This window comes from Sorghum bicolor, chromosome 2 (genome assembly GCF_000003195.3).
Source record: "Sorghum bicolor cultivar BTx623 chromosome 2, Sorghum_bicolor_NCBIv3, whole genome shotgun sequence".
NCBI classification, from domain to species: domain Eukaryota; kingdom Viridiplantae; phylum Streptophyta; class Magnoliopsida; order Poales; family Poaceae; genus Sorghum; species Sorghum bicolor.
Genome location: NC_012871.2, coordinates 64,500,668 through 64,516,468, shown reverse-complemented (window position 1 = coordinate 64,516,468; position 15,801 = coordinate 64,500,668). Strand labels below are relative to the sequence as shown.

Sequence of the window (15,801 nt, the reverse complement as noted above, 5' to 3'; positions counted from 1 at the left end):
GCCGAGTAGAAAATCTCCAGCAAATTCAGACGTTTCCATCATAATATACCAGATAGCAGAATGACAATACATTTGGTGCCCCCCTGATGTTAATTTCAGGAAGATGACAGAAGGGAGGCATGCATGATCGTTTTTCGTGACGTTAATTTGAGGCAGATAACAAAAACAAAGGGAGGCATGCACGATCGTTTTCTTTAGTTTACCATCCACTGACCTGCAACAGAACTGACCCACCGTAACAATAACTAACCGATACGTTTGCACGAGTGTTGTAGCATTAAAAACCCCAAGGATTAGAAAACTGCGTGTTAGAATCGATGTGCAAAATTATGGTTTCAAAAAGAGAGGCCTAGTTGGGTTTAGGGATCTCCAAAAAGACTACAGATTTAGCAATACCATGCTCTCCAAAAACTGTAAGACCTTGTTTGGATGTTGTCGGATTCACCTCAATCCACCTGTGTGGAGTGAATTGGGATGGAATTTAGTTCAAGTTCCACTCCAACCCACTCCAACACATGTGGATCCGACTACATCCAAACAAAGCCTAAAGTGTGTTGCATCCAAACACTTCATGTTACTCCAAAACCAAAGTATTTCACAAAACCATTCCTAAACTCCAAAAAATACTCTGCATTCAATCAGGACCTTAGCAAGATTATTTGGCCGTGTGTAGAAGTCATAGAAAAGCAAATGGACTCGATACTAGAAAGAATGCAGCAAATATCGACTAACGGAATAAAGCACACCATGGCAGATCTACAAAATTAGCTCGCTTGGAGTCTGGGGTCCGGCCAATTTGCCTGCACCTTATGAATACTACATGTCTCTGGCTAGAGAGCGAAAGCCGAGGGAAGGAAAACAGAAAGGCTTGTCCACCAATCAGGCAGCTGCTGCCATTGGTACTGCCCTGTAGCAGGCCCGCTTTGCGGCCCGCACAATGTCATCGACCTGCAAGCAAGCACAGAGTATAATCTGTTAGTCACGGCAACAACAAAATCAATGGGGCCTAAAGTGATACAAATGGCAGAAAATCAGGGAACTTTGCAATACATGCACATAAGCATTCATGCAAAGTAAGGTATAGCATTGTAGCAAAAGTTTATATTCGCTTTTCATGAGCAACGCAAAAAAATGCTCCTCGATTATCTCCCGAATAAGTCGTTCCACTACCAAACAAGATCCAAACACAATTCTTACTAGTTTCCAGTCTTCTGCATAGCATCAAGCATTACAGCCAAGCAGCCAACCAATAATAGCGACATTATGCTGTGTGACCACTTTGACCACACAATGGCTACCTGGTATGCACAACTAGACAGACAAAGAAACCACCCAAGATCCAACTCCTAAGCATGGCAGGACAATCCTTCTGGCATATCCGGGTGGCAGATAACAGCTACACAAAGTGTGCAAAAATGCAGCAGCTGACAACAGTATCTGATTTGTGATTTAGTGTGGCATGCACATTTGATGGTTCTAAAGGAAACAATATTTTTATGACTACTACTGACCATCTTTTACACAATTAGCCACTGGTGGGATTTCTAAGGATTGGACATACAATTCATAAATGAAGTTAAATAAATAACTAGATGAAACTAGGGATACAGGACACGACATGTTATCATAAAATAGCATAAGAAGCATGGAAGAGGGAGCAGTCTTGAGCAGTGTATACAAGAGGAAAAGAAGAGGACCTGTGGAACAGCCATTCTCTCAAGGTTGGCAGCATAAGGCATAGGTACATCAGCTCCAGCAATCCTCTCAACTGGTGCATCAAGGTACTCGAAGCTTTCTTCTACAACAGACATGCTGCAACAAACATGTGTTAGAATACTAGATACCACACACAAATGTTTGAGAGGGTAAGGACTAGAGAGAACCATATCTCGGCACCAATCCCATGTTGGGGGAACCCTTCTTCAACAGTCACCAATCGGTTGGTTTTCCTGACAGATGCATTAATAGCAGCCCTGTCAAGTGGTCTAATCGATCGAAGGTTGATCACCTGTCAACAAATTGAACCAAAAGTAAGGTACTACAGATGGCATATGGAGAAAACTAGATGGCTATACTGAACAAGTGAAACTATAACGTCTACAGAAGGAATTACCTCAGCACTGATTCCTTCCTTGGACAGTATCTCTGCAGCCTGTAGACAAACTGAGCATGAGAATGCACCAAAATAACAGCCCACTATGATGAAAAATGAAGACAAACAAGTGACATAAGCACTATTAAAACCATCTGTCACCTAAATATCCCTCTTACAACAAAAATCAAAATTACAATTTTCAAACGGACAACTTTGTTGATCAGTTTAACAAGTAACAGAAGTGCATTCATGCAGTACATCCAAATCCCTACAGAAGTAAACATATATTGGGAAACACAGATCATAATTATTTGTCAACCTATAGGGTAATAATGATTAATGAATAACAAACTAATAATTAATCATCCTTTACATTGTTTACAAAGTACATCATGACATACCTGGAGAGCATAGCCAACCATCTTGGAGTAGGTAGTAATGGTAACATCTTTACCTTCACGTTCTATCTACAGAAAGATGAGGCCCACAGTAAAGTGCACATAATATCAAGTATAATCTGGAAATGGAAATGGAAATGGAAATGGGGGAAACCCGTTTTGAAAGCATTCTTCCATATATATATAATATATACCTACAAGTCTATATCTGATCTCTACACCCAAGGTGGTTCATCAACAGGAACTCCACTCAAAACCGTCCCAAGGTAAACTTATTGAAACCTAAACTAACCTCCTTCCCATACATCCATATGCACCCAAGACACAACATACCTTAGCTTTCCCAATCGGTAGGCAAAAACTAGAATCAAGCACTTCAGCAGAAACTGGGAAAGATTCTCCATAACTGCAAATGGTACGGTACCATCTCAGCAAAATGATAGGTAGCTAGGAAAATGACTCAACAAGATGAAACTGACATACAGCAATTCATTTTCCAGAAAAATAACAGGATCAGGATCCCTAATAGCAGCTTTGAGCAAGCCTCGGGCATCTTCTGAAGAGTATGGTGTGAGAACCTTAAGTCCTGGTACATGTGCATACCAAGCTGCATAACACTGCATACAATTGAGTTAGTAAATTCATGTTAGTACAGTTATAATCTCATAATCAAGGTGCTAGCAAAAAGATGTATGAAAACAGGTACTATGTATCATTAAAGCTCATGATCTTAACGAAACAATTACAAAACTACTGCTCAGCTCCTGCATTTTTTCTGTAATTTCACTCAAAACTTATCATTTTATTTTACGCCTTTAATTTATAAAAGTGCTGCAAACTGGTTAACAGAGCATCAAAGGATTGACATCTTGAAGTACAACTGATACAAACAAGCACAGAAAAGGATGGCAATAACATAAAAATGAAAAATTAGGAAGTAGAAGGATGATAATCGGACACATAAGTACATAACTACATGAGCAATTCCATCTGACAAACCTGTGAGTGTTGAGCACCAACTCCAGCAGCAGCTCCGTTTGGTCCTCTAAAAACAATAGGAACAGATATCTGACCAGCTGACATATAGTTTGACTTGGCAGCTGAATTGATGATATGATCAATAGCCTGAAGATGCAATATATATTACTCAGGGTTTTTTTCACAAAATATGGCATGTTGAATTCAGTGGATGACATTAATGGAAAAAGAATCAGTACAACTACTACTTGTCCCAGTCACATGAATTAAGCATGCACAAACAATTGCCTTTTGACAGTAATTCAGGGAAAATAAGCATGAGGAATTGATGCAAAGCAGCAATCAATAAAATTTCTCGATAATTATGGATCATTTGCAATCAATATGGGAGAAAAGGTACGCTTGTGCTAGGGAGCACTTGCAAATTTGGAGCTACTTTGAACCATTATTGCAAGCTTACCACTAGAAAATGGCAAATGTGCAATAACTAAGTTGACATTGATTTTCATACCCCCAAAAAAATACTGTCATACTACAAGTAAAATCTTAATTTGTTACCAATATCAAAATCTGACCTGCATCGAGAAATTAAATGTCATAAATTCTATAATAGGCCGAAGACCATGATAAGCTGCACCAACACCAATGCCAGTAAAGCCAGCCTGAGGGTACAAAGAGAAAGCAGTAAGTGTGTGCCTGTGTGATCATGTTTACACAGCTTGAAAGCAATGGTTTCAGGATTTTAGTAGTGCACCTCTGTGATAGGTGTGTCAAGAACCCTATCAGGACCATATTTGTCAAGCAAGCCCTTAGAAATCTGCAACAGGACACCGATGAATATTATAACAAAAATGGTAGGATTTAAGATTTCAGTGTTAAGTTATCGATAGATAAAAGCAAACGCATTAATCCTTAGAAATTTTACAAACCTTGTATGCACCTTGATACTCTCCAACCTACACAAATGAGTAGGGATATGAATTATAAATTAGACACTGAACAGGGAGAGAAAAAAAAGACCAGCAGAAAGATTTTTTTCCAGGTGATACCTCTTCTCCCATCAGAAAAACTGAAGGATCAGCAGACATCTCTTCATCCAGTGCAGAGTTCAACGCATCACGGACATTCATCTGAACATGTAGAATAATAATGTATATGACTTGTCACATAAAGATGTAGAAGGTTCAACATGGGAATAAAACACTAGCAGGTGCTGACATAGAGATGAACGAAATAAAGTAAAGAAGAAATAAGAAACAAAGCATAATATGCATAACAAATCCATGTACAACTTTAACATTTAGAAACTGTGAAGCGTGCTTCATTTTATATAGAAGGCACAAAGAATTGCAAAACCAGGACTTTGCTTTTCCCACATATAGCTTGTCGAGAATCTCACATAAAAAGTTACTTCGATGAATATATTCTAGTAGCATTTCTCAACTAACATGCACCGCACAAATCCAAAGTGTACCCCACTAAAATGCACTTTGGTTTTGTGCAACAATAGTAAGCCATAAATTAAAGCATTAAACCATTCCCTTGGCCCACAAACCACTACCATAACAAAGCGACCAACCCATCACCAAACTATGAACAATCTGCTTCATGGGATCATGGCAACTACTGCAATAACTAAACTCGCATCCACACGTCTCCACCGCTTAAACCACCTACCCCCGGTCTACATTCTAGCCGCCAGTCAACAAACAAGACAACACAATTACGATTTACATGACGTCTAATACCAACACAACCTCCTCGCCTCCACACGGTTAAACGAAAAGGTAGGTAGGTTTCGGTCGAGCGGCGCCTCACCTCCTTCGCCGCGGCGGAGTAGCCCCTCGCCACCTCAGCCGCCGCCGCCGCTGGGCGGAGCCTTCGCAAAACCTGTCCCAGCATCTGCACAAACAGCGACCAAAAAAAACAACAACCAATAACACCGTTACAGATCGAACCTCGCGAGACGATCAGAAACCCACGGAGGTAAAGCCTGGTTCGGCGGCACTCACGGGACCGGATCCAAGCTGCCTCCTCGCGGCGCCCAGCATCCTCCTCCTGGAGATGGAGGCGGTGGATGGAGAAATTCGACGCGGCCTGGAGATGGAGGCGGCGATAGAGGCGGGATGGAAAGGAGGGAGGAGGAGACGCCCTGCCGGGATGGGAGGATGGCACGCGGGGAGGAGGAAGGTGTGGGCCGTAGGGGGGATTGGTTCGTTGGCCTTGGCCGCGACCGCGATGGAGGAGGAGGAGGCGAAGGAAAGCGTGGATTTGTCTCCTGCGGGAGATTTTTATTTGCGCGCTTTTTGCAAGTAAAGCCCCCGCGTGGTGTGATTTTACTGAGGCTTTGTTTAGTTCATCCAAAAACTCAAAACTTTTTAAGATTTTCTGTCACATCGAATCTTGGAGCATATGTATAGAGCACTAAATATAGACAAAAATAATAACTAATTATATAGTTTACCTGTAAATCGCGAGATGAATCTGTTAAACCTAGTTACTCTATAATTGGACAATGTTTATCAAATAAAAACGAAAGAGTTATAGTCCCGAAAACCAAAAAAAAATAACTAAACAAGGCCTGAGAGCGTGTGCACGACGTTGGCCCAGGCGCCCAGCAGGCAGAAATGCAGAAGGCCGGGCCCTTCTCGGCCTAGCAAAGCCACTCGCAAGTTGGCCCACGTAAATAAGGCTTGTTTGATCCCAGTTCATAAGAACAGCACATATGCTAATATTGCTAAAAAAAAGCACATAAGCTAATATATTGCTTAAAATCACATTCGTAATCTAGATTATAATAATTCTATGTATATCTCATATTATAACAATTCAGTTATGATTCAAATAGATCCTTAGTGTTTCACCGTGGTAACGCACGGACACATTTGCTAATATTGCTAAAAAAAGCACATATGCTAATATTGCTAAAAAAAGCACATATGCTAATAAGGACTAAATGTAAACTAATGTTAAAAATAATTGCATAAGCAGTCATTAATTTATGAGATAAATCTATTAATCCTAATTAGCTATTGATTAGTCTGTGTTTATTTTAGCACCTTATAAGCTAATCATGGCCTAATTAAGATTAATAGATCTGTCTCACTAGTTAGTCACCGCTTATGCAATTAGTTTTAAAATTAGTTCATGTTTGATCCTTCTAATTAGTGTCTAAACATAGTGCTATTTTTTAGTGCTAAAGTTCCAAACAGGCTCGTTTATTTCGGGCGGTTTGGTAGGGTTTTGGCTCTAGTTTCTTATGTGGAGCAACTTTGTTGATGGAGCTATAATTGTTTTAAAAAATATTTAACAAAAATAACTCTAGTTACAATTTTGTAAGTATGTTTGCTTCACTAAAACTTGACTTGTGTTAATGTTGATTTGTTGTGAGAGAACATTGTTCTTTTGCTGAAAAGTATTGCTGAAGTAGTGGTAAATAATAGGGTGATTAGTCTTGTGAAGAGCCAGGAGAAGCCACTTTAGTAAGATAAGGACGTCTTCAATACGATAGCAATGTCATTGGCTCACATCACCAATTCACCATACATCCAACGTGTAGAACAGATATTGCTAGCCAGAGAGGAATCGCTAGATTTGCTTGCTTCCCAAAAAGCTCACGCTCTCTGCTCTCCCCGACTCGTCTACATATGCCCATGAGTGGTACAAGTTTTTTTTTTTAATTTGCACTCTTTCCCAGCACCATTTCACCCAACGATTTCTCACTGGAGATGTCACGAGTCAAGTTGATGACTACTCGTTCTATCTTATTCTCTCCGTTCTAAAATAGATGTCATTTTCATTCTCCGCCTTATTCGTTTGGCTAATAAGTCATGGCAGAAAGTACTTTTGACCGATTTATTGTGAGAGGAAAACACTACTGAATGACTGACAGATTCGGCTAATAAGCCCAAACGATTTTATAAAAGTTTATTAATATTTATAATATATATATAAATGTTGCACATATTTTTTACAAATATAATTAAAGTTGAAAAAATTTGACCTGTCCGCATCAATTTTGAGATAGATGGAGTAGTATACAAGTATAAAGACTAAAGAGCGTATTAATTCTATGTACAATACTAGTACTACTGCTGTATGAATACATGTGAGTCTAGAGGAGAGAAAGATACCACGCCTTGGGTTTATAGGACTCGACAAATAATAATTACGCTTTATATATTTATTAGGATAAACCGATAGAGGGAGTATTATGAAATATATTCATGGTACGGCAGCCGTAGTGACCACGATTCTATATATACAATACAACCAGGATTCCACCTCAAATTAACCGCCATTTTAGCTTTTACACACTACTGGGCCGCCGCAGCGCCCATTTTCTAGCATCAAATCCAAGTGCATGCCACACCACAGATCTACCGTAGCAACTATCGCTCCTGATTCAAAACTCAGGTTGCTAAATCTGTTTGACATGGTATTTCGGGATCTGGACCATTCTTGCGCTGGGCTTGCCTTAAACCTGATTATCTGATGCTTAACGGGGCAAGAGAGAGAGAGGGGGGGGGAGAACACTTAAAAATCCCTAGTAGGCCTCTCTTTGAGGGTCAGCTGGGGTATCTCTGCTTATGCCGCCGCCGCCGCCGCTGACTTCGTCGTCTTGGTCTGCCAAGTCGGTAGCGCCGGTGACACAGCTCGAGGACGACGACTGCGACGACGAGAGTAGCAACGGCTGCTGCCGTCGTCCTCCCACATCTTCCCGGTGCTGCGGTGGCGGCTGCGGCGGCGCAGCGGAGGCGCGGTGTCCCAGAGCTTTGCTGTTGGCATCCCGGTTCGGCCTGCTTCTTGCTCCGTTCTTCAGGAAGACCCGGCACACGACCCACTCTCCCGGCGCAGCAACGCAACCCTGCAGCCATTGGCACGCCAAGTTCTGGTCAAATGTAAGCTGCATACGGCAAATATATCGCGGTCGAGGTTGCAAAGCGGGTCAAGTTACTTCAAACGGAGGCTAGATTCTCATATCTGCATGTTCTGAAAACATATCATTGCATTGTGTAGTATTCCATTTCCATTTAGTAGTCGATGTTAAGCTGTCACAATCTCAAGTTGCTCGAAGATGGGGAACTTTCTGGTTTTTAGACTCGGTGTACCAATGCTACTGACTAACTGACTTTGCATGTCGTGTTGTGGGGAGGGTATTGTTCTTGTACCACCTGTAAAACCTCCGCCGCCAGCGCCTCGGCGCTTTTGTAAAAAACCTGCTTCTACTTAATACAAAGATGCGCAAACCTTTTGCGTATTCGAGAAAAAAAACTTCGATCTTTCACTTCTTTTGAAATGAGAGCCATTTTGATTACCACCTCCATTTTCGTATATATTGTATTTAGGACAAGCAAATTTCAGCAATAGTACAATGTTTTCCTCTCACAATATTTCGGCATCAAAGTATTAGCCAAATTTCAGTAAAACGAACGGTAGCATGCTAGACATCAGCATGTATTGTGAAAACGGAGAAGTACGTTTTAGTACTATTTTAGCACGTCCTATTATGTTGGTACTTTGCTGTTAGCGTAGCTAAATGAGCTTAAGCATTTTTCACAACATTTCGACTTGATGGTAGGGTGACCCCTTGTTTAATGCAACCACAGTTACAGCAGTAAATTGGGAGTGGTATGTGCTACTCCCAGTTGGGGTATTTGAGGCAGAGGTCGACTCTGTAAAATTTCACAGCAAAGACTGAAACAATGAAGCCTCAAGGTTGAAATTATGGTGGGAATTCTTACCTGGCTCGCATTCTTCTCTCTCTGCTCGGCCACGCCGCGGGACACGGCGAGCCTGTACTCGTGCATGATCCAGCCGGTCCGCGACGACGGCGCCGGCGGCTCACTGCGGTGGAAGGCGAGCGCCGTCTTGACGCCCACGAGCAGCTGCCCCTTGCCGCCAACGCCGCCGCCGCACTGCAGGAACACCGGCTTCTCCTTCCCCGTGGCCTTCCAGTACCCGCTTCCAGCTCTCCTCCTGCGGCTGCCACGGCCGGTCGCCGGCGCTCGCCGCAGCAGGCTGAAGAAGTAGCCCTCCCCTTCGCTTGCCCCTGCGTAGTTTAGTTACACCAGATAATCAGGAAAAACTCTGTATGAATAAGCTGAAAATGTTCGCGGTTGTGCCGCAGCTGCAAGCACGGCGGCTCAAATGAAGAGGAGAGCATGCGTGCGCACGCACCAGGGAGGTCCCATGGATCGAGCCTGGCGACGTCGTGGACGACGGGGATGACGGCGGCCGGCAGCGGGCGAGCCAGGGCCTGCCGGCGGAGGTACAGCACTACCAGCTCCACGTCGGTGGGGTGAAACCGGAACCCCGGCGGCAGCTGCGTGGGCGCCTGCGCAGGCCTCTCCATTGCACTGCAGAGCTTCTCTGCTGCAGGCCTGCAGCTGGCTGGCTGTGCACAGTAGCAAGCACCGAAGCAGAGCAGGACAGTCTAGCTGGAGCTTGGAGAGCGAGCGAGAGAGAGAGAGAGAGAGAGGAGGAGGAGAGAGAGAGAGATTTGTGATGAGTGGAGTGGAGAAGAAAAGGCGGGGAATTTATAGGATCCGATGTGGCGTGGAGCGGACTCCATCCTGCATCTACTTCTTTTGCTTAAATAGTATGATTCCTTCTCCGATTTGACATGATCCCGTCCCGGTCCGAAACAAATCTTCTCTAAATCTCTTCTCCATTGCTGTCGATTTCAAGATGGAGTAATGATAATTGCAAACTAGAGAGAGGGTAAGCAAAAATGGTAGGAAAAGGAGTGCTAATTTCTCAAGAAATCTAACCTTTTCTTATACTAGTATTTAGCTAATGAACCCGTTTATTTGTCTTCCTTGGTATGCTCGCTTTCCTTTAACTTAAGCCTAGATTCAAAATTTGATCGAGTTGGTGCAGCTGCTGCTGCTCTCTGTTGGGCAATTTGGTTAAGTAGAAATGATGTGGTTTTCAATAGCACTAAAAGTAATTCTTCCATGCAGGTTACGGGGATATATTGGATCAGAAGTTGGTTGCTGCTTTTTAAAGAGTTTAAAGATGTCGAGAGAAATGTTTTGAAGACGGGATGCAGAAATTTGGAAGTCACTTTTATGAAGATTTCTATTTTTTGTTTGGAGGTTTAGCAACCGAATTGGAGGTTAAACTAGCTTTAGCTTTCTTTCCCATGTCACTCTTCTCAACATTTATTTTATGTAGTCTCAATGCTATATACAATCATGCATGAATGCAGATGAGGCTGAAATTTTTTTCCTTTATCCAGAAAAAAACATGCTCCTTTCCTGGAAAGGATAAATCTCTTCTTCATTTTTTTATACAGAAATAGTGTTCTTCAGATGTGCTTTCATTTGGTCTGCGCATGTGTTGCAACTTGCAAGTATAGTTGCTGCAAAATGAAGCGGCATAGCATGGACAACATGGACCCTGACATGGCAAATCGGATGGAAGCCTGATTGATATGGCCTTCTGTAAATGATTGCTCAAAGAAAGAAGAGTTGAACCAACGTTTTGGTAGTTGGAAATGCTATCCAACACATATTTTTTTAAAAAAATATATAAACTGATTTAACATATGGATATCTTCCATGTTAATCAACAGCGCCAGCTGTTTTTCCCCAAGAGAAGAGCTCAGCTGATCATATATATTCATTCATTCATATATGACATGTGTTGTACGTGCTGTATGACTATCAGGCCACTTTATATGCTCCTTAATCTGGGTTACAAGGAATCATTAGTGCTTTTTCATTGCGTCTGATTATAATAAACACATGCAGCAACTGAGCAACACCATGGCGCTTTCTTGCAGCTCTCCCGAGCCTTGCTTGACGCCTAGCAGCACGCTGGTTGCTTGCTGCCTCCTCCTTCCAAGCAACCGACCGGTGCCTGAATTTTGGGGGCTCTTGGGTCCACTTGTGGTCAGATATTTCTCTGGGGCGCCGTCAGGATCATACATTTTTAACCCAGATGGAGTTCTCAGCATCTGACTTTTCACTCCTTTATGATACAACGCTTTTGAATTTTCTTTGCTTCTGGAGTTCTTGTTCTGAAGAAATGAAACATTCTTTGCGTGGCTACGCATATAACATGTATTAAACTGACCTGTTTGTTCAGAACTTCAGACTTTGGGGTAGTAAACTGTTTCCTCTGCTCTCAAATCGCCGGCATCAGCAGAGCACAAAAGCTACACGGAATAGCGGAACAGTTCTTGCTGGGAAAAGATCTGCAAGTGCAAGCCAGGTGTGTTGGAAGATCACTGCGCATGCAGCAACAGGAGAACGACGTCGTGGAGGCGTATTTCTTCCGGTGAAATTAAAAGATGACGCCAAAGCATGGATCATCCACATCCAGCAGCAACTACATACGTACGTGCAAATGAAAGCAAGTCAGGCCAGCAAGGTAACTACACTCTCTCGTCGCCCTGTCGCCGTTAACCGTGACAAACACTTAATTGCTTGGATCGGAATAACCCCGGCATGACGAAACCTGCATTTGCCGGAGTTGCTTCGCTTGCTAAGTGACTGACTGACTGACTGACTGCTGACCTTCTGGTGAACAAAAGCACCATTTGTTTAGCCTGCATGCAAGGGTAACTTGTTCACCACTTCTACCACTAGTTACCAGGTGCTGTAGCTTCTGAACTTGTAATTCTTCCAGCACAAGTGCAGTGCTCTACACGTCATGTTTTCAGGTGTGCATCTATATATTTCACTTCCTTTTTTTTAAAAAAAAATCTTGACGATTATCGGAGAGCAGAAACTATTAATGACATACATGCCTGCAGGTTTACACTTGATCGTAATGGGGACAGGGTTAGGCCAAAGTTAGCCTGCCCAAGCAACAGGTCCCCTTCAACTCTCCAAGCCAAAGAGGCAGCACACCATATGTCCACACCACATGCAGCGCAATAATTGCAAGTGTTGACAGGAATTAACGCAAAACACATGACAGGCCAGGCCAGGGTTGGCATCAGGAGGCAGGCGGCAATGCCGCCGGACCAGAAGTAGGAACACTGAGCATCGCCAAATCCTCTCCCCGCCATCCAATCCATCGCCTCTTTTTCGTCGATTTGCTGTCGCCTGCCGTCGACATCTATGGACCTGCTCGATCGACCGAATTCCATGAAACACTGAGCATGTCCTAAGGGCGTCCCTGGCCCTTTTCAGGCCTAGCTAGTTGCACTGGTTTGTGGCTGTGGGGGACGTTTGGATTAGGAGAGCATCTGCCTCACAAAGTCCAGTCCAACAAGGCTGTCAGCTCACTTGATGCCATGTCTATTCCTTAAACAAACAGCAAGAGCTAGCCCTGCAGAGATGGCTGCCGAGAACAAGCAAGCAGTAGGCATGAAAAGAAAAGAAAAAAAAAGGTATGTGCAGTAGGTAAAGATCAATCATAGGGGGAGAGGGAGAGAGAGAGAGGAGACAGAGAGAGGAAGAGAGAGAAAGAGAGGGAGAGGTTATTAGCTAGGACGTCCTACATTTCCACAAACACAAGCTAAGCCAATACCGATTGACGTAGGAAGCCAGAAACCCTCGGACAGTCGATCATGTGCAGGTGTGTGTGAACAGTGGCGTAATCTATCGCCATTACTGAAAAAGAAAAAGACTGGAGCCTGATCAATTAATTAATGCACTTCTCGATCTTCAGATCAGACGACGGATCCATCGTCTGCATGTATAATTGGTGGTAGCAGCTCATCTGCTCATGCATGCATGCGCCATTGCATGCAGCAAGCACATCGATGGCAGGCGCCTAGCACCTGCCGGGCCGGCCGGGGACCCGGGGTTGCTTTCGGAGGCGCGCGGGCGGCCGGGCGGGGCCCCGGGGCGTAGCGCATCGTCAATGCCTTTGGAGTGCGGGTGCCTCTGACTTGTGCGCTGCTGCGAGTGCGAGAGGAGAGCTTTGCCCGTGGAACGAAGCAACTCCCCATCCGGCATCCGCGCGCATTCATAAAATCGTCTTGGGTAAATTATTGTGAATGAAGAAGAAAAGGAAACAAAGCGACGCCCCCTGAAAGAAGCAAGAAAAGGGGAATATAGGTTAGGTTGATGCCTTCTGTCGCCGGATAAGCAACTGGACCAAAGAGGAGAGGGGACTACCTAGCTCACCTATGAATATTTGTCAAATAAAAAAAAAAGCTCACCCATGAATATGATGATCTCCCTGAAAATATTCTTTCTTTTTATTACCAGACATGACCTTTTGTGCAAATTGCCCGTATGGAGCTCGATCGACGTGTTGGTAGACGACGACGTGCTAACGTGTTGAGAATATGTGAACAATAAATTAAGAATCTGTCTATTGAAAACATGGGTGATTTAAAGGTTCCTGTTACTCGGGTGATAGAAACAATTAAAACGCTCAGTTCTCGCATCAATTACGAAATAGGTGATCCATGGAAATCAAACACCTGAATTTGAAAACCACAAGATCTACATCGAACGGACCATATAAAAAACAAAGGATAAAAAAACAAATTAATTCTATGGAGGCAAATTAGAAGAAATTCAAATCGAAAAAAAATAAAAACACAAATTGCAAAGACAAATTAATTCTATAGAAGGCAAATTAGAAGAAATTCAAATTGAAAACATATCAAAAACACAAATTACATAGACAGATTAATATATCTATGGAAGACAAATTGAAAGAAATTCAAATTGAAAACGCATCAGAAACATAAATTACAGAGAGCAGATAAAAAACCATATTTACACCAATAATAAAAGAATTTTACACTGATATAATCAATGTAAAAATTACAATCTGAGACTGAAAGAGAAAGACATGAATTAAAATAACATATAAACAAGAAAAATATGCTAAATAGATAATTCCTGGTAGTTGTAAACACCGAGCATGGACACTAATCTGCAGTTTACTTGAAATCTAGACAATGAACAAAGCTGATTTCTAACATAGAAACAAAGAAGAAAGGAAGGACAAGATCAAATGAGAGATGGATCTGATGGCTACAAATGGCTACAAATCCAGGTGACAAAAAGGAAAAAAATGCCCAGACAACGTACAGATTTACCGTAAATTAATCGTTTTATCTGGAGTATGTAATAAACAAATTTAGACACAGAATTTTGACTGTGATGATAATTCTGAGTCTTAGGTTAGGCTGTGAAGACCCATTGCAGAACCTAAATCTAAAACGGGTCTCCAACACAATACCTATAGCCTCCAATAGAATTTCTATATGAAAGACTCATTTTGTGTGTTAGGAGAGGCATAACCCAAATTTAGATATTCTCTCTCTTCGAGACCCATTTGCAGACAGTGTTGTCTTTTGGGTCTTATTGTTGGAGAAGACTAAAAATATGTACGGAACCTTTTGCATGTAGCGCTACCTAAAGGACGAATGACTCACGATTGTTGGAGATACTCTTAGGCAAGCTTTGACAAGGTTGTTGGAGATAGTCTTAGGCAGGCTTTTGACAAGGTACGTATTCCTCTCTTTGCTCCTAGGCCTTGTTTAGTTTCCAAAATTTTTTGGTTCAGAGAACTGTAGCACTTTTGTTTGTTTGTGGCAAATATTATTCAATTATAGACTAACTAGCCTCAAAAGATTCATCTCGCGATTTACAGTCAAACTATGTAATTACTTTTTATTTTTGACTATATTTAATGATTCATGCATGTGCCGCAAGATTCGATGTGATAGGAAATCTTGAAAAATTTTAGGTTTTTGGGGTGAACTAAACAAGGCCCTAGTTTTGTTGTCCAAAAGCATGAGGGGTCTTATATGTACCCATCCAAAGGTTAAAAAAATACCCTGTTTGAAGGATGATGGTCATGCCATTGGAAACCATGCAATCCTTCTTCATCCTCGCTCAAGCCACACCCACTCTTATTGTGAACTCGCCCGCACACCCCTCCTTCGTGCCCCCTTCCTTGCACTTCCACCACCGGGCGCCCGACAATCCTCACTAGCTAACTCACCGTGCCACCTACATCCCATCGTCGCCTCTCGACCCTCTGTCTTCCCCTAATGATAGGGACATCGGCAACCACTTCACCACGATGCCATTGCTGCCAGCCCCGTCCAACTATCATCTTCCACTACGTACCCCTGTTGCGTCGCCCTGTCGCCGTCTTGACCGCCACCATATCACCATGCCACGACTATCGTCCCATGCATAAACCCCTGCTACAACCCCTATGAGTAGATCCCCTAACTCTCGAACCCTAACTTTGGTGAACTCATCATCTCTGACGCTGAATGCCGACGACAAGGTAATAGGCTCATGGACCACGGGGCACATCGTCTGCACTTCGTGCGATTGGTCGTGTAGTAGAGTTTGCAATGTTTGATAGCGATTAGCGGGGAAGGATAACTGGCCT

General features: G+C 42.9%; 2 protein-coding genes across 2 annotated transcripts; both read right to left on the bottom strand.

Annotated features, from left to right (window-relative positions):
* Positions 555-5,750, bottom strand: LOC8058978 (pyruvate dehydrogenase E1 component subunit beta-2, mitochondrial). The gene is made up of 14 exons (XM_002460453.2): positions 5,484-5,750; positions 5,290-5,373; positions 4,521-4,601; positions 4,401-4,427; positions 4,226-4,288; positions 4,047-4,133; positions 3,493-3,618; positions 2,977-3,110; positions 2,827-2,899; positions 2,497-2,562; positions 2,114-2,152; positions 1,884-2,008; positions 1,698-1,812; positions 555-948 (listed from the first exon to the last, which is right to left on the bottom strand). The coding sequence occupies exons 1-14, from the start codon at positions 5,520-5,522 to the stop codon at positions 880-882; spliced, it is 1,128 nt and encodes a 375-aa protein (XP_002460498.1). The 5' UTR covers positions 5,523-5,750; the 3' UTR covers positions 555-879.
* LOC8054797 (NAC domain-containing protein 83) lies at positions 7,626-10,119 on the bottom strand. Its single transcript, XM_002460452.2, has 3 exons — positions 9,652-10,119; positions 9,216-9,523; positions 7,626-8,338 (listed from the first exon to the last, which is right to left on the bottom strand). Exons 1-3 carry the CDS (start codon positions 9,824-9,826, stop codon positions 8,018-8,020), a joined length of 804 nt encoding a protein of 267 aa, XP_002460497.1. The 5' UTR covers positions 9,827-10,119; the 3' UTR covers positions 7,626-8,017.

Excerpts from the sequence above, each read along its gene's own strand:
- LOC8058978 (XM_002460453.2), bottom strand. The coding sequence starts at position 5,522 with ATGCTGGGCGCCGCGAGGAGGCAGCTTGGATCCGGTCCC. Across the intron at positions 3,111-3,492 it reads TTGGTGCTCAACACTCACAG|TGTTATGCAGCTTGGTATGC; the intron begins GTTTGTCAGATG and ends AATTGTATGCAG. Across the intron at positions 2,153-2,496 it reads TGGTTGGCTATGCTCTCCAG|GCTGCAGAGATACTGTCCAA; the intron begins GTATGTCATGAT and ends GTTTGTCTACAG.
- LOC8054797 (XM_002460452.2), bottom strand. The coding sequence starts at position 9,826 with ATGGAGAGGCCTGCGCAGGCGCCCACGCAGCTGCCGCCGGGGTTCCGG. Across the intron at positions 9,524-9,651 it reads CGATCCATGGGACCTCCCTG|GGGCAAGCGAAGGGGAGGGC; the intron begins GTGCGTGCGCAC and ends TAAACTACGCAG. Across the intron at positions 8,339-9,215 it reads GAGAGAAGAATGCGAGCCAG|GGTTGCGTTGCTGCGCCGGG; the intron begins GTAAGAATTCCC and ends CAATGGCTGCAG.